The sequence below is a fragment of the Callospermophilus lateralis genome, chromosome 5 (genome assembly GCF_048772815.1).
Source record: "Callospermophilus lateralis isolate mCalLat2 chromosome 5, mCalLat2.hap1, whole genome shotgun sequence".
Classification (NCBI taxonomy): Eukaryota; Metazoa; Chordata; class Mammalia; order Rodentia; family Sciuridae; genus Callospermophilus; species Callospermophilus lateralis.
This window is the reverse complement of record NC_135309.1, coordinates 67597846-67624946: the sequence shown is the minus strand read 5'-3', so window position 1 is coordinate 67624946 and position 27101 is coordinate 67597846. Positions and strand designations below refer to the sequence as shown.

General features: G+C 34.6%; 1 protein-coding gene across 2 annotated transcripts in view; it reads right to left on the bottom strand.

Moving 5' to 3' along the window:
* The window catches only part of Lars1 (leucyl-tRNA synthetase 1), a 73186-nt gene that overhangs the window by 6271 nt on the left and 39814 nt on the right, over positions 1-27101 (bottom strand). The window contains exons 16-31 of one of the 2 annotated variants that reach the window (XM_076856763.1): positions 26555-26640; positions 26390-26455; positions 26205-26287; positions 25659-25797; positions 25348-25560; positions 22879-22936; positions 20281-20344; positions 15300-15483; positions 14038-14128; positions 12914-13054; positions 11673-11813; positions 9085-9195; positions 6056-6166; positions 4352-4456; positions 2574-2669; positions 1095-1227 (exon numbers count right to left, since the gene is read on the bottom strand). In XM_076856763.1, coding sequence (XP_076712878.1) covers positions 1095-1227; positions 2574-2669; positions 4352-4456; positions 6056-6166; positions 9085-9195; positions 11673-11813; positions 12914-13054; positions 14038-14128; positions 15300-15483; positions 20281-20344; positions 22879-22936; positions 25348-25560; positions 25659-25797; positions 26205-26287; positions 26390-26455; positions 26555-26640 — 1822 coding nt within the window. The remainder of the gene's footprint in view (positions 1-1094; positions 1228-2573; positions 2670-4351; positions 4457-6055; positions 6167-9084; positions 9196-11672; positions 11814-12913; positions 13055-14037; positions 14129-15299; positions 15484-20280; positions 20345-22878; positions 22937-25347; positions 25561-25658; positions 25798-26204; positions 26288-26389; positions 26456-26554; positions 26641-27101) is intronic. The other variant, XM_076856764.1, reaches the window with a different exon arrangement.

Sequence of the window (27101 nt, the reverse complement as noted above, 5' to 3'; positions counted from 1 at the left end):
CTAATTGCTCTCAAAAAGAAAAGAGAAGGGCTGAGAATATAGCTCAGTTGGTAGAGTGCTTGCCTCACATGCACAAGGCCCTGGGTTCAATTCCCAGCAAAACACACACACACACACACACACACACACACACACACACACACACACACACAAACACACACACACACACACAAAATAAAAAACAGAGGACTGGCAGTGTAGTTCAGTGGTCAGTACTTGCCTAGCATATACAAAGCCCTGGATTCAATTCTCAGCACCCCAAATTTTAAAAAAAGAACAAACAATAAATAAAATAAAAAGGAGAAAACATGCAAAATAGAGACTCTCAATATTAATTTTACTTCATAATTCAGAAGGAAAACAATATAGACAGACTAACTCCCTTCACACTCTGCCCAGGACCTGGCTAGGTGATGAAAAAGGAAGTCAAAAATTACTACACTGAATCTAATCACAGAAGACCTTGATCAGAAATTGAGATTATTATTTTACTTGTAGGCACATAATTTAGAAGAAAGAATATGAACTTTGGAGTTAAACAGACTCAAGTTTGAATTCCACCTCCAAGATTTACTAGATGAACAAACTTTTCAAGTTACTTAGTGTTTCTGAGCTTCCATTTTGTTATCTATAAAAAGGGGGCAATGATATCATCTATGTTATAGGACTGTGAAAGGATTAAATGCCTAACAAATGGCAGGCACTTTTATTCTGTTTATCTTCCTTCCTTTCCCAAGAACAGACCCAGCTAGAGGGGTTAGTTGAGAATATTAAAGGTGTGTATTCTTTATCCTAAATTACCTCTGACAAATAGAAATGAGTTGTTACAATTCTAGAGCTAGATGGAATCTTGAAAAAAATATCTAACCCTGTTTCCTCATTTTGCTAAAAAATCACAGCTTAGATGACAAAGTCACTAAACTAGTATCTAACCCCAGAGTCCTAAAAAGAATGTTTCTTGATTCTGGGTTCAACACTCTGTATTACACAGCTATCCATAAGCAAGTCAGTTACTTTTCTTTCTCACCTCTGCTTAAAACTAATCAAATTCACAAGTTACTGCCAAAAACTGAAGTTTCAGGGAAGCCATTTACCTTTAATTCCTCGGTCCATTTTCATTAAACGCCTGATTATAGAATCACAGTTATCTCCTTGTCTGATTTCAATTTTGGTTGAGAAGTGACCATTGGATGGCTGGGGATTTACCAGGGAAATCTGCACACCAGGCTAGGAAAACAAAGAGTGAATGACTGTTAGCAATATTCAGGTTTGATTTCCTCTAAGGAAAGGGGAAACTCTGCTACACTTTCAACTCAGTGAAAGACAGACCTAATTCTGATATTCTAAAATCTTGACTAAGACTACTCAAATGAAAAACCATGCTTATAAGCAGACACCTAGATAAAAATGACTACAACCACAAATATCAATATCGATGATAGACAAAAGTAATAATTTTCTCTTCCACAACTACCACCATTTGTTGAACTTCTATACATCATGTATTGTACTAAACATTTTTTTTTAGAATAGTTCTATATCCTGAGAGGTAGTTCTTTCAACTCTTATTCACAAATGAGAAACCAAGAAACAGAAAGACTGAGTAGCCCAAAGTCACAGAGGTAGTGACAGGGCAAGGATTAAACACAGTTCTAGATCATTCTACTTCTCACAGGGACTCTGTTTATTATTTCAACAGTAAAAGACTTAAATACACAGTAGCTTAATGAAATACTTGGTAGTAGCATGAAGTAAACTCATTTCTATCTATCTCCAAGGCCCAAAGAATTGCATTTTTGAAAACTATCACATCTGAATGTAATAAGAGTATCATTATACAATGATAAATTCAAGAGGTTTCCAGGATTGTGAAAATTATTCTTTCAAAACAGGGTTTTTCATTTGCAAAGTTTTCAATTAAATGTGGAAAAAGTAACACATCTAAGTCCTCTGTTTATCAAGATATGAAGGACATAATGTATACTCAGTTGTAGTACACTGGACTTCGCCAAATGCTGCCAATCTGAATGGATCCTTGGAGGCTAAATAAATAGAATCTCTAAAACCTCAAGACCTTTTATTTTACCAATGATAAACAAAATATAAAAAAGGGGGGAGGAGGACGCAATTCTAGCATAACAAGATGATGTACTGATGTGGTTTATACCAAAAAATAAAATGCCTGGAATAACAATCAAATTAAGATTTATCTAAAGTTTGAAAAGCTCCTTTTCACTATTCAAAAAAGTCTGACATTTAAATTGCTATTATATTATTTTTAATAAACACCAGATTCTGAAACACATATTATTTTTATTATTTTTAAAACCTCAAATAAGCTCAGATACCATCCATAAAGAGTAAAGTGAGGAAAAGTAACTCCTGTTACGACCAGGGAATTAGGAGACCTCAACTTTAGTTCCATTTCTAACTGTGACCTGGAACAAATCATCACGTAATTTCTCTGGACCATTCTTCATTCCATCTTTAAAATGATGGGCTTAGATGTAATGACCTCTAAGGTCTCTTCTAGCTCTAAAATGCAATGGGTCAATAAGATTCCTTCAACTTACTTCTGTTCTAAAAACATTAAGTGGTTTCCCAGGACAACAGTCTTCCCTGACTTTATCTTCTGCTTCAGAGGCAAACTTGACTTCTATATGTTCTAGCTAAATAGAGGGGAAAAAATGGAAGTCATTAGTATCACTTACTATGACTGAAATTAATCACCACCTCATTTCATCAAGAGCACAACTAGGTTTCCCACTTAACATGAAATGGGCTGTGCAATTTTATTATTTTCCAAATAAAGATTAAATAAAATCTGTGATCAGTTATTTAACCTTCATCTTAGAGGTCTCAGAATATTCTTAATCAAGTCATATTTATCATTTCCTATAATGAATTCTGGCATCTATATGGCACATAGAAGAAAAAGGAAATCAGGAGAAAAAGCTTATACTCAGGGGGTGCTGGGGTTGTAGCTCAGCAGTAGAGTGCTGTCCTGGCACATATGGAGCCCTGGGTTCGGCCCTCAGCACCAAATATGAATGGATAAAATAAAGTTAATAAGTTATTAAGTCTAACTACACTAAAAATACATATATATAAAATATATGTATATATATATAAAGCTTAGACAAATTCAGAAATATATGTGAACGATTACAAATACATATACATGAAAATATGTGAATATTCAACTTAATTAACTCATTTAAAATAAAATACTTAGGACAGACAAGATGGTACATTCCTATAATCCCAACAACTCAGGAGGCTGAAGCAGGGGGACTGCGAGTTTGAGGCCAGCCTTAGCAACTTAGCAAGACCCTCAGCAACTGAGCAAGATAATGTCTCAAACTAAAAATTTTAAAAAGGGCTGGGCATAGATGAGTGGCAAAGCACCCCTAAGTTCAACCCCCAATACCAAAAAATAAAATAAAATAAAAGGTTCAAGGGTTGGAGTAGTTTAGCATGTGTAAAGACCTAAGCTCAATCTTCACCACCAAAATAATAAAAACAAAAATAAAATTAAATGTTTATTTAGAATAACTTTCTTCCATCTCTGTATGAAATAAATAATTTTACTGAAACTCTAAATCTGCATCATTTTTTTGACTTGTATGTCTTCATTATCACTGGAACCACTTTGAGTCTCTAACAGTTTTCTGAAGCAAATTATTTTCCCTTATGCCTAAGCTGTGTGAGAGAAAGCATTTTCAGAATATATATATATATGTAGTTATGAATGATAACAAATCATAAACCACAGATTATGTGAATCTGAAGTTGAACTGAGGGAGGGGGAAAAACAATTTACAGTGTTCCGTAATAAGAGATTTTGTGGGCATTTAAATATAAGGTCTCTCGTTTTCTTAAAAACAATTTGGGCTGGGTGTGGTAGTGCACACCTATAATCCCAGCAACTTAGGAGGCTGAGGTAGGAGAATCTCAAATGCAAAGCCAGCCTCAACAACCTAGTGAGACCCTGTCTCAAAATAAAATATAAAAAGGGCTGGGGAATATTGCTCAGTGGTTAAGCGCCCCTGGGTTCAATCCCTAGTACCAAAAAAAAAAAAAAAAAAAAAAATTAAGGAGAGAATCTAGACATAGTTAGTTTTTACACGTAGGATAACTGATAAATGAAACATGATGATAGCTCATTATTATTCTTTTCAAAAATTTTATAGCCTTCTCATTCTCTTACCCTTCAAATATTTGACTGAATATAACTGGCAAAAATACTAAACATAGAAGGTGAAGTTTATAAAAAGGCTTATTATAAAATTCAAAAACTGGGTCATGGCTACTATAATTTATTAGTAACTACAATCCCTAGCCCTCTTACCTCAAGGGAATTAGTCAGATAGACTATATTCTCCATAAGCACCGTCTGTTCATCAAATTCCAATTGCAAATCTAGAACACGAGGCCCCATCTTCTCCACATTTTCCTAACAGTCAAAATGTTTTTGAAAAATAAAATTGCATTAATTTTATTTATTGAAAAGAATTTACATCCTTCAAAGCAATCATTTTTCTCTCAAATGATAAAATCTTTACATTTCGAGGGGCTGGGGCTCAGTGGTAGAACACTTGCCTACCATGTGTGAGGCACTGGATTTGATCCTCAGAACCACATAAAAAAATAAAGAAAGAAAATAAAGGCATTGTGTCCATTAGTACTAAAAATAAAATAATAAATGCTCCCCCTGCTGCCAGGCACAACGCAGCACATGCCTGTTTTAAAAAAAAAAAAAAAAAAAAACTTTACATTTCAACAGTTAAACAAAAGGCCTTGGGCTCTTGGAATCACACAAATATATGAAAACTATCCCTACAGGTAATGAAAAAAAGAAAAAAAATTTTTTAAATCTTCCAAGGTACCAAACAAAAAAATCTTGAAAAATTCCCATAAACTTTAAAGAAAAAAAGAAAAATTCATACTATAATAAACAATCTTATACAAAAAAAAAAAGTAACTTTTTTTTGTCATTGATGGACTTTTATTTTATTTATTTATTTAGATGTGGGGCTGAGAATCGAACCCAAGTGCCTCACACATGCCAGGCAAGTGTTCTACCACTGGGCCACAACCCCAGCACCCCCCAAAATTCTTAACTCTAAATTAAATATTTGTTGTATAAAGTGTAACCTTCATGATCCAAATTCACAAGCACAGATATAAATGTCTAGAACACATTGCACTTACATGATAGTGACCTGATATTATTCCTACTATCCAGTACTTTAGTTTACCATTTGCTATAAATTAATACCCCTACAGTCAGGAATGTGTTAGTTATGCAGAAGTGGGTCCCTGAAAAAAAGATGAATTTGAGTTTGTTCATCTGTAATCCCACCTACAAAAGAGACTGAGGGAAGAGGATGCCAAGTTTGAGGACAGACTTGGCAACTCAGTGAGACCTATCTCAAGATAAAAATAATAATGGTTGGGAGCATATGGGGGGCAGAGGGGGTCCGGGATGGGATAATTTGCAGGGCAAATCACCAATATTATTTAAAACATATACACCATGCAAACAGTCTGACAATGCTTCTTTAAAGCTAAATGAAATCCTAAAGAAGCCAACTCTTCACAACAAAAACCTATCTGGCCCAAATTATCTAGAGAGTTATTGTTGAGAATCCTTGGTCCAATTACTATAACCAATGTTTACTCTAACCTACAACTGCACAAATGTAGAATCTTGGTCCCAGTAATAGGATCTAGTAAAAACAGAACGTTTCCCCCTCAAACTGAAAACAAGAGAAGGAAGCATAGGAAGGGAATAATTTAGTACAGCAATTCTAAACCAATTTTTCTTCCATAACACATATTTTCACATATTCAGCAATCCCTCAGGTAAACCCAAAATCTGATAGCTCATTTCTTACTACCATTGATTGAAAAGTGCTATTTTAGCAGATTTCGGGGAGGGAGGAAAGGGCAGCACAGGGAGAGAAACTTTGCCCAAAGCTTTTCTCTGTCCCTCTGCTGTCCTGCCTAAGCATTACTCCAGTGTCCCAGTTGTGAAAGGTCCACAACTTACCTTAATCATGGCAACAAACGGCATCACTTTCTTCATGTATTTCTTCAATTCTGGCAAATTACCTAGTTCATTAGCAATGACTTTGTTATCAGGCAATTTTCCACCATTGGTCTAAAATTGGAAAGGGGAGAGAGGAATAAGAAGAAGTAAGCCAGACACAAAATGGTGGCTCTACCAGTCTACTAGAGCAGAGCATATCTGCAGCCCTCAACATCATGGCAAAGTGAAGGCTGAATGAGCAATGCAGAAAGGAATTTTCAACTCTAAATTTAGAAGATACATTTTCTTAGTTTAAAGGAGAAAAACAAGTGTACAGCACTGAATATTTAGTCTTTCTTACAATAATAGCAACTCCAGGATTGTAATTAGTTCCTATCTAGTAAGAACAGAATATAGTCTTATAAAGTTCTTTATCTTCATTTCATTAGTCATATTAAAATGGAAAACTAAACAACTATCATAAAGATTTATATAATGTCTGCTTTTGAGTGTTTTTAAATAAATTATTATTACCAATGTGAAAAGAAAGAATTCCTAGTTACCAACATGTTAAAAATATTGTCATTTTGGGGCTGGGGCTCTAGCTCAGTGGCAGAGCACTTGCATGTGTGAGGCACTGGGCTCAATCCTTAGCACCACACTAAAAAAATTAAAAAATGAAATAAATAAAATAAAGGCATGCTATCCATCTACAACTACAAAAAAATTTTAAATATCTTGTCAGTTCTATTTACTAAAAATTAACACATATTATCATACATTACTAATATGCACCAGTCTGAAATGTGCTGACTGAATCTAAATCACTTCCATAAACATCAATGGCTCCTTCAATTTAGTGAGAAATAAAGCAGGTGGCCTTTTCAGAGTTTTGGGCAACTTATTTTTTACTAGTTGTAAAAGTCAAGGGCTAAGAATGAATCTAAATGAAAAGAAACATATACAAAGATTTCGAGGAACTTATTTTCATTTAATTCTAAACTTTACTAAAATTCATGGGGAAAAAAATATTTTCTCCACTTGTCAATGTATTTCTCTGAAAATATGAAAGAAAAAAGAGGATGGGAAACATTCCTCTTCCTTACATCACCAAAAAGGTGCCATATTTAACATAACAACACTCTTGGTTACAAATTAAGATTTTTTTAGTTCTTTTGGATGAAAACGAAACTTTAAAAAGAAGCTGATAATGCCAAAAAATGATGTTGTTTCAAAACAACATAATATCTAGTCAAAGAATACAAAATAAATATTTAATTTCTGAAAGAACTGAGACGATGCCTTTTTTAAATACCCGAGACATCATATACTACTATATTTGATTCTTCCACTGGTCCTCTGATTTGCTGGTTTGAATATATTAATCCACTGAGTTACAATTTCATTTTCAAAGTAGTGTTTATCTTTTACTTGCCATAATTCAAAATCTGCAAGTCTATCTTCCATTTCTATTACCCACAACCAAAGATACAAATATCCATAAAAATAGATTCACAAGGTATAAAAAAAGGCTCTTCACTTTCCATCAAATTTTACAAATGCAAAAGCAGCTTTTCTGAGTATTTCTTAATTAACTAAGTAGTTTGGCAAAATTCCAGTAAAGATCTGGAAATCAGGGCCAGAAGCAATGGCGCATGCCAGTAATCCCAGCGGCTCGGGAGGCTGAGACGGGAGGATCGCAAGTTCAAAGCCAGCCTCAGCAAAAGCCAGTTGCTTAGCAACTCAGTGAGACACTGTCTCTAAATAAAATACAAAAATAGAGCTGGGGATGTGGTTCAGTGCCCTAAGTTCAATCCCGGGTATATACATACGTACGTACGTACGTACATACATATATACATACATACATACAAACAAAACTGGTCATTTAAAAAATAGAACTCAGGGGCTGGGATTATGGCTTAGCAGTAAAGCACTTGCCTCGCACATGCAGGACCCTGGGTTCGATCCTCAGCACCACATAATAAATAAGTGAAATAAAGGTATCGTGTCCAATTACAACTAAATATATATATAAATAAATATATATAGCATGTATGAGGCCCTGAGTTCGATCCTCAGCACTGCATATAAATACATAAAATAAAGGTCCATTTACAATTTAAAAAAATATTAAAAAAGAAAAAAAAAAGATCTGGAAATCAGAGCTATGGATTTCTTCTTTGTCATCACTTCATTTTCACCATAATCCCTATTTTGTTCAGGCTCTTTCTTAAGGGCACCTTAATGGTTTGTGTCTACTAAAAACTGTATTGGTTACCTGAGTAAAAAAGTACAAATTATACTATGTTCCCTATTCTTTGAATGTAAAAGTAAAAGGAATTTTTTTTCCTTTAAAAAATTTAGAACTAAGTATAAATTTTGAATTTACTTTATATAAAACCATCGTATTGCAAAGATACTTCCCAAAAACATCTTTGAACCTTACCTTTCTATTATCAAATTAAAATATTTTCTTTTCAAGTTTGGAAGAATGAAGCTTCAATTTACTTCAAATATAACAAGGTTAAGGTTTGAATCCCACCTTTTAAGTCACAACAAAGTCAAAAGACAAACTCTGTCCTTTTGCTCCATAATTTTAACTACATATATGAAAAACCCCCACCTTTTGATTACATTCAACTAGATCTATTTTTATCCAACTTTTAGAAATGATGAAAATTGGGGCTGGGGATGTGGCTCAAGCAGTAGTGTGCTCGCCTGGCATGCGTGCGGCCCGGGTTTGATCCTCAGCACCACATACAAACAAAGATGTTGTGTCCGTCAAAAAATAAAAAATAAAATATTAAAATTCTCTCTCTTTAAAAAAAAAAAAAAAGAAATGATGAAAATAATAGCAGCTTTTCCCTCACAATTCATTTATGAACTACCAAGGATAACAAAGAAATGATCCCAACCTGGATGGGCTTGAACAAAGCTACCTGTCACCTTTCTCCCAGACACTGCTAACATCCTAAAAACAAAAACAACATAAGCAGGACACAACACTGTGTGTGTGTGTGGGGGGGGGAGTCTATTAAGAGCCTCACCTCAAAGTGGTTACGCAGAACCAACAGAGTTGTATGCTGCCAAGGTGGATAGTTCTTCGCCACATAGATGGTGCAATGTGAGGGCCTCTGGGGTGGTTGCTTGTCAGTCTTCTACATAGTAGAAGCAAAGGAAAAAGCATTCATTGGCTTTTATATAAATCAAAACTAAGAACACCCACTCCCCAGATGCACACTACCACTGCCTTTCATTCATTCACATGTATGAATATACATACTACAGAACTGTATTAGCAGTGAATATAGCAATACAAGTTTTACTCTTTTGTGGGGTGGAGGGAGTACTAAGGTTGAACCTAGAGGCATTTTACCACTGAGCTTCCTCCAGAATTCTTTTTTTATTTTTTGAGAAAGATTGCTAAGACTGGCCTCAAATTTGTGATATTCCTGCCTCAGCCTCCCAATCCACTGGGATTATAGGCATGTACCACAGTACTCGGCTCATTTGCTCAGTTTTGACTGGGTTGTTTTTATTAGAGTTGAGCTTTGACGTTCTTCACATATACTGATTGTGTGTGTATATATATATATATATATCTCTGTCAGACAAGTAGCTGGAAAAGATTTTCTCCCATTTTGTAGGCTATCTCTTCACTCTGTTTCTCTTGCTGTGCAGATGCTTTTTAATTTGATGCCATCCCATTTATTGGTTCTTGCAATGGAACAGAAACGACACAAACACAAACCTACACAGCTCCAATCATGTAATTCTTGATACAAGTTGTCAAAAATGTACATTGGGGAAAAGACAGCCTCTTTAGCAAATGGGCATGGGGAAATTATATATCCACATGAAAGAGAATGATTTCCTATGTTCATATATGAACACATGACCAGTAAAACTCCACATCATATACAACCACAAAAATGGGAAGTTAAGCTGGGTATGGTGGTGCATGCCTGTAATCCCAGCAACTAAGGAGGCTGAGGCAGGAGGATTTAAAGTTCAAAGCCAATTTCAGCAATTTAGCAAAGCCCTAAGCAACTCAGCGAGACCCTGTCTCTAAATAAAATTTTAAAAATAAAGAAAAAAAGATGGGATGTTATGTTCCACATATGCATAGTATGTCAAAATATACTCTACGCCATGTATAATTAAAAAGAATTTTAAAAAATTTTTAAAAACCCAATCAATAAATGGGCAAAGGAACTGAACAGGCACTTCTCAGAAGAAATACAATTGATCAACAAATATATGAAAAAATATTCAACACCTCTAGCATCTAGAGAAATGCAAATAAAAACCACACTGAGATTCCATCTCACTCCAGTCAGAACGACAATCATCAAGAATATAAGCAACAATAAATGCTAACTAGGATGTGGGGGAAAAGGTACACTCATACATTGCTGGTGGGACTGCAAATTGGCACAACCACTATGGAAAGCAGTATGGAGATTCCCAAGAAAACTTGCAATGTAACCACCATTTGACTCAGTCACCCACTCCTCAGTTTATACCCTAAGGACTTAAAATCAGTCATACTATAGTGACACAGTCACATCAATTTATAGCAGTTCAATTCACAGTAGCTAAACTACAGAAAAAACTTAGGTGCCCTTCAACAGGGTGAATGGATAAATATGGTGTGTATACACATACACACACACACACACACACACACACACACACACACACAATGGAATACTACTCAGCCTTAAAGAAGAATGGAATTATGGCATTTGCCAGTAAATGGATGGAACTGGAGAATATTACACAGAGCAAAATAAGCCAATCCCAAAGAAGTAAAGGCTGAATGTTTTCTCTGATATGTGGATGCTAATTCACAATAAAGGGGCAGAGAAAAATAGAGGTATTTTGGACTAGACAGAGGGAAGTGAAGGCGGGTCAGGAAGGTATAAATGATAGTAGAATGAATCGGGCATTATAACCCTATGTGCATATATGATTACATGACCTATGTAACCCTACATCAAGTACAACCAAATGAATAAGAAGTTACACTCCATTTATGTATAATGTGTCAAAATGCATTCTACTCTCATGTCTAACTAATTAAGACAAATAAAAATTTTAAAAAAGAAGAATGAAACGATCTGGGCTGAGGTTGTGGCTCAGCGGTAGAGCGCTCACCTGGGTTCGATCCTCAGCACCACATAAAAATAAATAAATAAAATAAAGGTATTGTGTCCAACTACAACTAAAAAATAAGTAAGTATATATATATATATATATATATTAAAAAAAGAAAAAGAAACTAAATCCTTATCTCACACTCTGTATAAAAGTCAACTGAAAATGGACCAAAGTGGGCTGGGGCTGTAGCTCACTGGCAGAAGCGCTTGCCTAACATGGGTTCAATCCTTAGCACTGCATAAAAAACTCAACAAAAAAAGGCATGTTGTCCATCTACAACTATTAAAAAAAATTAAAAATTTAAAAAAAAAAAAGTGGATCAAAGACCTACACATAAGACCAGAAACTTTACAACTGTCAGAAGAAAAAACTAGGGAAACACTTCAACATATGGGTACAGGCAAAGATTTCCAGAATTAGACCCCTACAGCTCAAGAAATCAGACCAATAACTTTTAAGGAATAAACTTCACCTTTCCTTTAGCTGGCATCATATAGTTCTTAAGTCGCAGTCTAAGGTCATGTGCTACTTCCATGAGATACTGTGAGGAACGTATCAAGGCTTCATCCACAGGACCCGCCACCGGCCATGAAGCATTCATAATTGAGTCAGGCTTTTAAAAACAGAAACAAAGAAAGGTTCAGTGAGATCTGACAACACAACTATTTTACAGTTCTTGCTTACAGTTTCATATCAAGGGTACCATCTGTAATTGTGTGCACAGAGTTCAAACCTGACTACACATAACACACTTTTACAGACCCTGATCTAATGTTCCCTAGAATTCAAGCTGTGAAGTCTGATTCTACATTCTTAATTAGCATCCATTTGTACAAGCATATTAATACCCACACACATATGCTCACTTTCAAAGAAAATTATGCAATGCTAATTTGCTTAAATTTAACCATTATTACATAAATTATGCACACTCCCAGTTTTTATTCTATTAATATATCCAGTATTGAAACTATGGCTACTCAGTATATAGATCATAAGCACATTTTTGCACGGTTCATGCACTGAAGAAAAAAAAAAAAAGAGCCCAGTTAGTAAGACTGGAAAAAAGTTATCAAAACAGCAATCTATCTGCAAGTCTGGGAAAAATAATTAAATTTATCTTCACAGTAAGAATGCTAATATAGTATCCTGAATATACAGTCCTATATATATGCCTAGGATTTGATAATAAGAAACTTATGCTAACATATGCTTCTATTTTGATTTATAAGCACCTCAAAACCATTGTTTTATATCTTTCTCAATGTTTTCACCTTTTTTCAACAGTTGAAATACACATAATACAATGCATAGCTGAATACATTCAAATGTATTACAACTTTTCTTAACAGATGGGAATTAGGTGAAACACATACTATCACAATTTTAAAATATATGTATCATTTATATACAAATAAGGCACATATACAATTTAATTGTTTTGTTTAGTTTTTTTTAACATGTTGTAATAATTATGATGATGAATCCAGTATTATTCCTAAAATACTCATTTTCAGCTTTTTTCTCTTTTTTTAGGGGGTGGTAATGGGGATCAAATCCAGGGCGTTACACATGCCAAGACTTGTGCAAGCATTTTAACACACTACTTCTATGCCAGCTCTTCAGCTTTTTCTCTTAAGTAATATTATAATCACAACAATTGATAAGGCCCAAAATCAAAACCACTCATGACATTTTAAACCTGTAAGGTACCTTTCCCAGAAGTGTCCAGATGTGCTCACACAAATGCGGACAGAATGGAGCCAAAAGAAGTGTCTGAACTTCAATAAAGCGGAACACAAGATCTCTGTGCATGCCTTCTATGGCCAATTCACGGTATTTATCTTTCGCAGCCTATAAAATTCAAAATTATTTACCATTTCCCTCACTTCTTTAAAACAAAAATTTTTTTAAATTTTTCAGTATCTTATATTTAATGCAATTTTTTTAAAGTTTTCGTTCTTTAAAAATTCCATAATTAATAATTATAAAGATTTCATTTAATCTTTTATTTTTTTAATTTATTTTTTATTATTAGTTGTTCAAAACATTACAAAGCTCTTGACATATCATATTTCATACATTTGATTCAAGCAGATTATGAACTCCCATTTTTACCCCGTATACATATTGCAGATTCACATCAGTTACACATCCACTTTTTTACATACTGCCATACTAGTGTCTGTTGTATTCTGCTGCCCTTCCTATCCTCTACTATCCCCCCTCCCCTCCCTTCCCCTCCCCTCCCATCTTCTCTCTCTACCCCATCTACTGTGATTCATTTCTCTCTCGTTTTTTTTCCCCCTTTCCCCTCACTTCCTCTTATATGTAATTTTGTATAACAATGAGGGTCTCCTTCCTTTACCATGCAATTCATTTAATCTTTCAAAATTTGCAAGTAAATCTATATCAGTCTTTCCTAAAGAATATTAAAAAAGTTTTTTTTTTTTTTTTTTACCTTAAACACTTGAAATGACAATCTTTAAGAAATACTGACACCTTGTGGAAAACCTCAGAAGATACTGGCTTTCAAAATAACAATTAATTACAAATTTTCCTTCATTATTATCAGCTTTTAAATCTTTTCCTACAAAGTATAAGCTGATTTTTAGATTTAACATTATTAATATTCATGGATCAAATAAGAGCAGAATTCTTTATATTAAATGAATACAAGAGAAAAAATATCAAAGAAACACTTAAAAATCACAAGTGAATTTAAAAATTTCCTAACCAGATTTTCAGCCTGCACTTTAAACATGCAATTAGGTTACAGCAAGGGAAAAACATACTATATTCACAATGACATGTTTTATACCAAAAGAATAGCATACCTGAAACTCAAAAAATCCTGTTTTCAAAGCTTCTTTAAACATCATCTTTTCATAGTTTTGATCTGTTTTTATAATTCCTGCATTCATTTCACTATTGGAAAAAAAAAAGTTACTGCATTTAAAGACAATTATACACAAATACATATATTTACATACAAATATATATTTATATATACACAGTATATATGTATATGTATATAAAGCTGCTGCATACACTAATAAGCAATAAAATGAGAACACTATCTAAAACATTTAAAACTGCTCAACACAAAACCATCTTTGTTCTCCTTAAAACTAATTATTATAGTCTCTTTTTTGTTTATTCACCATTAAGTATTGCCCTCTTTTACGTTTAAGGTTCCTGCTTATGATAGCACAGTTAACAATGTTTGTTTAAAATTCCTTAATGGAAACTCTGTTTTGAAGCCCATGAAAATAGCTTAATTAAAGTCATAGCCAGGCCTTAACTGCTGCATTTCAAGTAACTGATACTGAATATTAGGAAAAAAATTTTTTTCTTACCACCTCAGGCCTTTTTTTTTTTTTTTAATAAACCTTTGTTTATTTGTGGTACTGAGGACCGAACCCAGTACCTCACACATGCTAGGCAAGCGCTCTACCACTGAGCTACAATCTCAGCCCAGGCCCTTCTTTATTTAGCCTAAAGTGACACCAATCTTTTTCACTGCCTATCTTTGCACTCCACGTACTATAAGTCAAATAACTATTATACCCTTTCCATGGTTTGACATAATTTCTCCTCTCCCTGTATATCTCCTATTTATTTTTCAAAAACACCCAGAATTCACACATCTCCCAAGAATTCTCTTTATCCCTATTATTGCATTTACAATTGGTTGTTTGTCCTGCTAGACAACAAAGAATCATTTTACTCATTTTTTTAACATGCAGAAACAGTATAGGAAAATGGTTATATAAGAACAGGCTTTGAGGACAGAAAAACAAGTTCATATACTAAGTTTTCAATTACTAGCCTCAAGGTATTTAATGCAACAGTTTATTTTTCTAAGTCTCAGTTTCTTAAATAGAGTTGATAATATCTTTTCCAAATAAAGTTGCTTTGAGGCTAAAGCTAAAGATGCAAAGTAATTAACATAGCACCTAGCACAAACAAGCCTTCAATAAATAGTAGCTACTATTATCATGTAACTTATATTTAGGGAAAAAAAGAAAACTTAAAAATGCACCACCACTAAGTTTAAAAAAAAAAAAAAAAAAAGTGTTTGGGACCCATACATTACCTTGCAAAAACTTTATCATTGAAAGTACTGGCAGGACCACTTCTTAGGCTGTCCCAGTTGGCAACCATTTCTTTTACCCATTCCACCCAGGTATATAGACGGAGAATACCTGCATCTGCCATGGCTTCCACAAAGTTGGCATCTTCAACAGTGTCACCAGCATCAGCCAGAGCCAAGCGCATTCCTGAAAGAAGGGTGAGGGGAAATCAAGTAAATGAACTGATAATATGTTTACTGAGTATCAACTATGTCTCTAGTTAGGTACACAACACATAACACAGGACAAAGTCCACATACACATTAAGAAACAACAATTGGGGCTGGGGCAGTAGCTCAGTGGCACAGCACTTGCTTCCCATGTATGAGGCACTGGGTTTGATCCTTAGCACCACATAAAAATAAACCAAATAAAATAAAGGCATCTGTCCATCAAGGACAGAAGGACGGAAGGAAGGACGGAAGGAAGGAAAGAAATCACAATTGTTTTAAAGTACTGTACTAGACCAACAGCAAAAATAAAAATCACCAAAAGTAAGAACCCTAACAATGCTGTTCAAACATCTGAACAATCTATATTAATTTACATACATTTAGCATTAATATGTGCTTCCTCTCAGGCATATTGAGCTAATGAGATAAAGTGATCTTTAATAAGGCAAAGGAAGAAAATGATGAATTAGGGATAGACATTTCTTTGTGGTTTCCCCATCAATATCTCAGTCTCATTTAAAAGTAGAAAAATATTATGGTATTTTAATGCATGAGAACACACACTGTTGCTCTATGTATACACATGCTTATTCAATTTCTCAGTACTAAAATTACTTTGTTTCAGTTTTCAACTAATAAAACTTTAATTCTTCAATTCTCATCTCTTAGTACTACCAAAATCTTTCATTTGAAAATACAAGAAAAAAAGTAAATATCCATCAATAAGCCTAATTTTTAAAAAATTACAGGACATATATCTACAATGAAATGCTATATTGCTACAAAAAAAAAAGTAACTCACTATAGTCCAATATAAGAATTGCTAAGTGAAAAAAGGAAAAATACAGAACAGTAAAGCTACTTTCTATATCCTAAAGGAGGAAGATGAGAACATGAAACATTAAGTTTTATATGCATTAAATACTTTTTGGCACACACAAGGTGAAAACATTTTAACTTTTTACTTTGAAACAACTTTACACTCAACTAAAAAATCACAAAAATCAGTAGAGAATAAATATGTATCATTTACCCAGCTTTCTAAATGTCAACAACTTACATAACTATAGTATCAAAACCAGGAAGTTAACATTAGTACAATATTATTAATCAAATTATAGAACTTATATAAATTTTCCATCATTTCCCCTAAGATCTTTTTTTCTACTTCAAGATCCAATTCAGGGGCTGGGATTGTGGCTCAGCGGTAGAGCGCTCGCCTAGCACAGGCGGGACCCAGGTTCGATCCTCAGCACCACATAAAAATAAAGGCATTGGGTTGTGTCCATCTACACCTAAAAAAAATAAATATTTTTAAAAAAAAGATCCAATTCAGAAATTCACACTGCATTTCATGGCTGTGTCTCCCTTTGTTCTTTTCAAATCTATGACAGTTTTTTAGTCTTCCCTTGTCCTTTATGGCATTAACAGTTTTGATGTCAGTTATTTAATAAAACTGCTCTCAATTTTAGTTTTGTGTGATGTTTCCTCATGAGTAGCCTGAGGTTATGAACCTCTGGTAAGAACACCACAAAAAAATGTTGTACCCCCTCTGAGTATCCTATCAGGAAGGTACATAATATTGATATGACTTAAGTACTGTTACTGCTAACCTTGATCACTTGGCTATGCACCAAGCATTTCTACTATAAAATTACTATTTTTTCCTTTATGATTAATAAATAAGATGAGAAACACTGAAAATATGCAAATATCCTATTTTTCTGAAACTTTAACCCATTTTATCAACCATTGGTGGATCTTGCCTATAACAATTATTATCATGGTGTTTGACTACTGGTGATTTTATAGTTCACTCAGTATTTCTACATTAAGTGACTTCAAGGAAAAGATTTCCTTACTTCCCCCACTGATTTATTTATTCAATAATTAGTAGATATCAGTATGGACCCAGAGATATTTATTTTATCCATTAGGTTATAATCCAATACTATTATTATTTATTGATGCCTAAATTGTTTCAGCATGTACTAATGGAAGCTCCTTCAAATTGACTCTGGTGTCCTTTCAACATATCCCCACTCAGGGCAGAGGATAGTCTAGTGGTAGAATACTAGCCTAGCAAGTATGAGGCCCTGGGATTAAATCCCCAGCACCACAGAAAACAAACAAAACGTTTCCTGCTTTCATAAGTCTTCCTTACTTTCTTTTTTTAAAAACCAGGATGGAACCCAGGGGCACTTAATCACAGCCACATCCCCAGCCCTTTTTTATATTTTATTTAGAGACAGGGTCTCACTAAGTTGCTTGGGACCTTAGTTAAGTTGCTGAAGCTGGCTTTAAACTTGTGACCCTCTTGCCTGAGCATCCCAAACCACTGGGATTACAGGTGTGTGATACTGCACCTGGCAAGTACTTCCTTATTTTGGCAGCTGGTTCACACTCATCTTGTACTTTTCCTACCAAATCAATCACTTTTCCTAGGAGCTCTCATTCCTTTTGTAAGAGAACGGTGTTTAGAACCAAGATCTGAACACATTTCATTGCTACTGGGTGTCACTACTCCGAGGCTCACTCAAGCAGACAGAACTAGGAAGATATATGTATGTATACTAACCCACATGCACATAAGCATCAATGTTTATTTCTGTATCTATATATCTAAAAATAAAATAAAAATCATAAAAATCATATTGCCAATTTCAATTCAACATTACATGGTTTATTCCAGCCTTTCTCTTTTACTTTTTATAACTTCTTCTGAAAGTAAGCTCTCTGAGAAAGAGGTTCTCATCCACAATATATTTATTTTTTTATTCAACCTTGGTAAACACATTTTCATTAGTGCTTTTATTTCTAGTAAGAAGCAGACTTACTAACTACGGTATTTGTGTAGAGTTCTTTCTTTAGTGTTTGTATTTAACCAAAATACTGTTTTCAAAGTTAAGTTGTTCTTCCCTATCCCCTTCATTATAGTCATGTTTCCATTTGCAATATAGCTTTGTCCATTTATCACCATTTGGAGTCCCCTGCCACCACATCCTTTGATTTTAATTATGTGCTTGATATTTTGGTACAAGAAACATTATTATGGGGGCTGGGATTGTAGCTCAGTGGGAGAGCGTTTGCCTAGTATGTGTGAGACAATGGATTCAATCCTCAGCAACACATAAAAAACAAATAAATAAAATAAAAGTACAAATGTATTGTGTCCATCTACAAATAAATGTATTTTTTTTAAAAAGAAGAAAGAAACATTATTGTGGCTCTAAGACTCAAAGTTATACAAAAAGGTACACTCAGAGAAGTACAGCTCCTTCTTCATCTTTACTAGCAAATTCCCATTCTTCCCAGTGTTTCCCACCTACCTCATAGTCATAGGTTACTAATCTCTTCAGTGTCTAGTTTATCATTCTCCAAGGACTGGACCCAGGAGCACTTTATCACTAAGCCACAACCCCAGCCCATTTTTAAATTTTTATTTTGAGACAAGGTCTTGCTAAGTTGCTTAGGACCCTGCTAAATTGCTGAGGCTGGCTTTTACCTTGCAATCCTCCTCAAAGCCTCCTGAGCTACTGGGATTACAATGTGTACCACCACACCTGGCCTATTCTACAACTGTTTTAAAATCAATAGACACATATATTATTTATCTCCTACTTTTCTACATGAGGGATGCATATAGTAGTTTTTTGTTTTGTTTTGTTTAATTAAATGGTTCTTTTGCATAGATAATGTTATTGTTTTGTGGGTTTCTTGGTTTGCTTGTTTTTTCCACAAATTTTGGAATTAATTGATAGAGATCTTTCTTATCCTTGCTTTTTATAATTATACAGTATTCCATTATGTGGTTTAGCACAGTTTATTCATTCACTCTCCTACACAAAAGCATTTAGGTTGCTTCCAATATTTTACAAGTTCAAACACTGCTACAGTCAATAATGTACACATTTTTTGGTATTGTTGGAGGAAGTGCTCCAGGGCAAATCCCTATAAGTGGGACTATAAGGCAAAAAAAGGTAAGATAAGCTTTGTTAGGAATTGCCAAAATTGCCTCCAAGACAGCTGTACAAATTGCACTCCCACTAGCAATATATAAGAGAGTATGTGAAGAAATTGATAATTTTATTAAACTGAGAAAGACTGGATAGCTAAGGGATAAAAGAGGGTATATTTTTAATGCATATGCTTTTCAGATCTTCTATATTTTGAACCATATGAATGTATTACTTATCCAAACGCAAATACAATTTTAAATAATGTATTCTAAGAAACAGAAATAATTCAGTTCCAATAGAGAAATCAGGAACTCAAAATGGGCTAGCCATGATCAACAAAAAAATTATCACGATGACCAAGGACTAGTTAAATAGAAATGAATGGTTCCTTAAAGATAATACTAATTTTGTTTCTTCCCAAAATACTAATAAAATGAAAAATTCTAAGGTCAGGGGAAAAAATATTTCTGAAAAGTAAATGTTCTCACATTCAAATCTTCCATTGAAAAACCAAATACAGAGTAAATATCTAAGCTTCCTATAGGCCCAAGTTCTCTACAAAACCAGTTTTGAATCTCAGCAATTATAGTGACTTTCATTTAAAAGAAGACTAACTTTAGATGAAGTTTGCTCCTAGATGGATTATATCAGTAATTCTTATAATTTATGTCGTTTATCCATAAAGAAATTATGAATATTTTAAAATTTTGTTCAAAGCAAAAGATAAAAAATTAAAACACCTATTTTAACTTGTCTTTATCTAAGGAAAATCAGATTCTGTGCAACAGTAATAACAAAAATGCATAACTCACCATCAGCTGAAAATTTGTCAACAGCTTGGGTCAAAGTTAGGAAGTTGCCTGTGGATTTTGACATCTGAAATAGAAAGTCAATAATTAGGCATTAATGACAACATACATAAATATAATAAACCAAATCAGCCAAGTCAAATTTAACTAAGTTGGACATGACAAAATAAAAAGGAATTCAAAACACAGAAAAGGAAAAATACATAAATTTTATTTTTTTTTAACTTTATTTATTCTTTTATGTGGTACTGAAGATTGAACCCAGTGCCTCACATGTGCTAGGCAGGTGCTATACCACTGAGCCACAACCCCATCCCTTTACATGAATTTTAGAGAAAAAAAATCTGAACTTAAACCAATAAAGTTACTTGTCTTGAGTTATTTAGCTCATTAGTGACAAAGCTAGGAGTGGATCTCAAGTCCAACATTCAGTCTACTCTGATTTCCATTATCCTTATCACCCCAGGTAACTGGTTAGACATGTGGAATGATTCCACTATAACCAGAACGCTTAAGCTAGGTACATAAGCAAGAGCTGTACAGCACTCAAGAGTCCTTCAGAAATAGAATAGACTAGCTCGAGAAGTTAAGAATTAGGATTTTAGGAAGGTTCCTGTCATATGGTCACAATAACTGGTTGTTCAAGTTGTGCTCTGCCCTAAGGCAGTGTATCTAGGAGGGTACCGTTCACAGAATGACAATCTTTAATATTTAAAATGTTTTATGTTGTTACTGAAACTTTGCTAATGCCGAAGAACAGATATTACATCAATTTTCCACTACATGACAATAAAGCATCATTCTAATAAAGTCAGTATACAACAATGTTCAGATAAGCCAAAGAAAAGGTTACATCCTAATACGATTACAAAATATATGGATCCACTTTGACTTACGAAGAAAAGAGGAATTCAATAATCAAGTTAATCTAACAAAATCTATAATACAACTCATGTTGCTAAACAGCCTTTTTTTTTTTTTTTAAGTCTAATGTACAGACTATCTTTGGTAAGGGAGGGTACCAAGGATTGAGCCCGGGGTGCTCAACCACTGAATCACATCCCAGACCTTTTTGACAGGGTCTCGCTAAGTTGCCAAGGGCCTCACTAAGTTGTTGAAGCTGGCTTTTAATTTATGATCCTCCTGCCTCAGCCTCCCAAGGCATAGGCTTACAGGTGCTTGTCAACACACCAAGCTAATAAACATTTTAATTACGTGTTACTTTTACACCAATGGCTAAATCTGACATTTTATACTAAAGTTCATATCATATGCTGTTTGCTCAAATCTACACCTATTTCTTTTAAGACATAGATACTAATACTCTTTTGCCACTACCTTTCACTGGTCATAATAAAATTCATTGGTTGTAACATATACAATATTTACTAATAATAAATAAATAATACTGGGCTGGGAGTATATAGTTCTGCAGCAGAATGCTTGCAAGGTTAAGGCCCTGGGTTTAATCCTCAGCAACACAAAACTGTGGGCCAGGCACAGTAGTGCCCACCTATAATCCCAGCAGCTCAGGAGGCTAAGACAGGAGGGTCACAAATTCAAAGTCAGTCTTGGCAACAGCGAAGCACTAAGCAACTCAGTCAGACCCTGTCGTTAAATAAAATACAAAATAGGGCTGTGGATGTGGCTCAGTGACCAAGAGCCCCTGAATTCAATCCCTGGTACCCGCTCCCCCCAAAAAAAAAAACCTCTTGAATCATAAATAATACTTTTTTTTTTAATTGGAGATGCCTTTCTCTATGCACAAAGGTATTAGAGGGGAAAATAAGGGTACTGTCAAGAAGTCTGCACAACCTCCTCTCAAGAATGCTAATTAATTATAGTCCTATGTAGCCTATAAAAGAGTCACACAAATTAATAGTGACAATAATGGGGGTGATAGGTTTTTTTTTTTCAATTTTCAGCATAGAGAATGATAATAGATTATCTAGGAAAAAGCATTAAGTGACACCTAGAAATCACATAAACTTCAAAATCTTGTTTTCTAATTTAGTGGTCAGAGTAAAAACAAAAAGCACTAAATCCCTTTCTCAAGTTACTGAAAAAGATCTTGCCAGGTGTGGTGGCACACACCTGTAATCCCAGTGACTTGGGAGCCTGAGGGAGGAGGATCACAAATTCAAAGTCAGCCTCAGCAACTTACCAAGACCTTGTCTCACAAATAAATATTCCTCTTCTTCCCTCAATGAAACTATCTACTCTATTTGCTCACTTTTATTTACCAGGGCATGGTGGCGCAAGTCTGTAATCCCAGCAATTCAAGAGGCTGAAACAGGAGAATTACAAATTTGGGACCAGCCTCAGCAATTTAGCAAGGACCTAAACAACTTAGTGAGACCCTGTCTCAAAATAAAAAATAAAATAGGCTGGAGATATGGCTCCCTGGTTAAGCACCCTGGGTTCAATCCCTGGTACTAGGGATTATTTATTACTGTATTTAATTTGTGATTATTATTGTATTTAATTTGTGCTGTCAGTCCTGAACTCTCTGATTGATTCATATTCCTATAAAAAGTACAACTTTCTAAATCTGAAAAGACTTCCAGGAATTTTAAACTTTCAAGGGGCAATAAGCCTTACCTTCTCAGAGTTGAGGAGGAGATGTCCGTTTGCTCTCACAGCTGTAGGCCATTTGTCACTTCACAGGTAAATGTTTAAAGACAGAAAATGAAAATTAAAGAAAGACTATGGCTTATGTTTAAAATTCCGAGGTAAATTTTAATACTCATAAAAAATTGCTCAGACAAATATACAGGAAATTTACTATGGTCTGGCTTCTTTTGTGTCTGTTTTGAGGGATAGAACCCAGGGCTTTGTACAAGCAAGGAAAGTGCTCTACCACCCCAGCTGCTGTCCTGTATTTAACAAGAAATACATATAAACAAACAAAGGACTAACTAAAGAAATGATGATGCACACATACAATAATATAACTATTTTAAAAATATAGGCAAGGCTATATGTATGAGTAGAAAAGATCCTAAATATATATTAAGTGGGGGGAAAAAAAGAGAACAGCATATACAGCACAGTTATCACTGAATAAATTTTAAATATAGGTAACTGGTGCCAGCATACACATAAATAATTTTTTTCCAGAAGAAATCAAGAGTTTGTTCCTTCAGCTACTTGAGGGACTAAAGAGAAAAATAGAAATACACCTGGATAAACATGGAAGAGGACAGAGGACTATCCTGGAGCACCAAGATCATGCAGATCCAAATTCTGGTCAGAATAGTACTACCAACTAAAAGTGATCAATTTTCAGAAGTACAGTGGTATAGGCACAGGGTTCAAAATTCACTATTACTTTTTTACTTTATACACTCTCTGAATTTTCAAACTGTGTGTACATTTATTCATTCATTTTAAAAATGAGATCATGTGCTGGGTGCAGTGGGCACACACCTGTAATGACAGAACTTGAGAAGCTGAGGCAGGAGAATCACAAGATCAAAGACAGCCTCAGCAATTTAGTAAGACCCTGTCTCAAAATAACGTATAAAAAGGGCTGGGGATGTGGCTCAGTGGTTAAGCACCCCCGGGTTCAATTCCTGGTACCAAAAAAAAAAAAAGAACAAATGAGATCATATGAGGCACAATGGGTAAAAGCAAGTTTCTGGGAGCAGATTCCTGGGTTTACATCTGGTTCTTCTACTTATCTAATTGGGTAGCTCTGGGTGAATTTTTGATCCCTCTTTGCCTCAAGTAAGGCTCCTTGTTTGTAAAATAAGGATATCAGAGATCTGCCTCAAAAAGTTGTAATGAGAATTAAAGCAGTTACTGAAAGTGATTAGAACAAATGCCTGGCATAAGTACTTGATGTTATTACTTACCTGTAATTTTTTAAAAACTAAAAAATACAAAAAAATAGTGCAAAGATAAGATTCAATTTAATAGTAAATGCTACTCAAAGGAGCTGGGGCTATAGCTCAGGGGCAGAGCATTTGCCTAGCATGTATGAGGTACTGAGTTTAATCCTTAACACCACATAAAAATAAACAAAATAAAGGCATGTTGTACTTATTTAAAAAAAAAAAAAAAAAAAAAAAGCGCTACTCTAAGATACCCAGTTTCTTTTTTCTTTCTTTCTTTCTTTCTTTCTTTTTTTTTTTTTTTTTTTTTGGCACCAGGGATTGAATGTAGGGGCACTTAACCACTGAGCCAAATCCCCAACCTTTTTTATATATTATTTTGAGACAGAGTCTTGCTAAGTTGCTCAGGGCCTCACTAAGTTGCTGAGTCTGGCTCTGAACTCACAATCCTCCTGCCTCAGCCTCCCAAGCCACTGTAATTATAACTATGTGTTACCACACCTGGCTTTAATTTCCTTAAAAATATTTTTTAAATCAAAGAGTAAAAAAAAAAAAAAAAGAAAAAAAAAATCAAAGAGTAAAATAATTGTATGACAAGTAGTACAAGAACCACATTAGATTTCAATCCTCTACTTTAAAAATCTTCCTTGCATTCCTGAGGGGGAGAAAAAAAAATAGAATGTCTTCCTAAATACAAGTTTTATGAGATTGTTTTGGCTTTATGAAATAAAATTTGGACAGACTGAGTTGCTGCTTTCTTCAGATATTTGAAAGACGAGAGAAAAAAGCAGAGACACACCTGCATCAAGATAAAGGAGGACAGAAGGACCACCCCAGAGCACACAGTGTGTGTGGACCCAGATTCTGGTCAAAATAGTGCTACCAATTAATGCTGGAATCATGGAGCTCCCAACTCTAAAGGGGGGGTTCCTTCAAATTCTAATGTCTCAAATTGCCTTTAATTCCTACATCTAATGGATCAAATGAACTATACCTTCAGTGCCCCTGAAGTATAACATGTTTTGGTGGCCTAAGTTATATTTAGAAACCCTTGTTTCTAAATATAACAGATAAGAAGATGTATGCTTTCTGCTTTATTGTACATTTAATAAGAAAAAAATTTTATTGTCAAGTCTAGCTGTCCTCTCCACAAAAATTTCTTAGGATACTTGAAATTACAAGACACCCTTATTGACAATCAATAAATCTAGTCCACATGTATTTTAGCATTCACCTTTGTTCCGGCCACATAGCCACATGATTATAAAGGTAATATGAAAGATGATTTGGAATAAGATCCTTGCCAGATACTCGAAGATCCACAGGATACCAGAACTCAAACTCCTGCTTTAACTGATCTAATTTTTCCTTTGGGATCTGAGTCTTAGGAAATGGTGCATCCTTGAAGAAAATATAATCCCAAACTTCCTTAGTCATCTGTTGTGCACTGTATTAAAACAAAAATAATGTAAATCAAACATGTAAATCAAAAGATTTCAATGCTTGCTAATGAAATATACTCCTTTCCCTTAACTATTTACCAACCTGATACCCAGTGGAGATTCTGCCTGTCCACGCAAGTTGCCGCCCTGCAACAGGTGTGCAACTGTGTAAAATGCCATGTAAATAGTAGAATCAGAGAGTGATTCAATTAGCCACTGTTCATCCCAAGGCAGACGAGTGCCTGAAAAATAAAAAAGAAAATTCATGGATCAGGAATCTAAGTCACTTCATCTATAGAATCTACATTTTCAAGAGGGTTACAGCAAAACTATTTACAAAACTATTTACTTCGGAAGTTCTTAAATTCTACTTAAATAACTAATACAAATAACACACTAGATAAAAACAAAACAAGTGACGCTCTAGAGTCTATAAAAAAAAAGTCACACCATAGAAGCTTTATGTGTTAGAGAGGACATATTTCTACCACCAGGTAAACGGCCAGGGATCACACCCTAGTTTCCCTCACCCTCCAACAAAACCTGTCACTGTCAATTCAGAAAACACAAGGGGCAAGGGGTGTAAAAATGTGTATCTGTTGTATAACTGGCAAAGTCATTCAAATAGAAATGTTTGAAAATTGCTTACCTAAACCATAAGTTCTTGAACAAGCATGTTCTTGTAGCCAACCTAAGGAAGCTTCAAAGTTCCTCCTGGTCTCCTCACAGAATCTAGAAAGAACAAAAGACAAAGTGTCTCTTTTCACCTTCATCATCTTCCATGTTTTCAGTTTCTCATCACCATTCCTCTCTCATCATTTTCTCCCATCTTACGTTTCCATGTTCTTCAAGCACTGGGATGTCTGTTTTTTCCAGTTCTCATCACCATAATCCAAGTACCTGGGTGGACAAATTGATTGTTTTTTTTGTTTGTTTGTTTTTTAACTCAGAGGTGAGCAAAGTGACTAATGGAATTTTCTTGCCATAAGAGAGACTAACCACTGGTCACACAGAGCCACGACACATTCATCAGAAGACCTGGACATCACTTGTTTCTCTGGTTCCATGTAAATAAATGCATCTCCCTAAATGAAAGTAAGCAAAAATATATCAGGTATTAGTCAAATCAATCTCCACTACTTGAGGATGAAAACAGTACTTTTTAAAACATACTACACTATTAACCAAAACCCATCTTTCATTGTCTTCCCTCTTCCCAAAGTTGAAGCTATCTTTCCGTCTATGAAATATCTGCTTTGGAAAGACCCATTTTTATCAAGCCTATCTTTCCCTAGCTGCTTTTCAGAGAAAAACAAAAAAGTTTTTAGTAGTTTTTTATCCTGTGATTTAATAGTTAGGCTGCTAGTGATAGCTCTTTATCCTTGTTATAAAAATACTAAGAAAATAGGAGGGCCAGGGTTGTGGTTCAGTGGTAGAGAGCTTGCCTAGCACATGTCAGGCACTGGATTCAATCCTCAACAGCACCAAATAAATAAATAAAGGTATTGTATGCATCTACAACTAAAAAAAAATTTTTTTAAAGAAA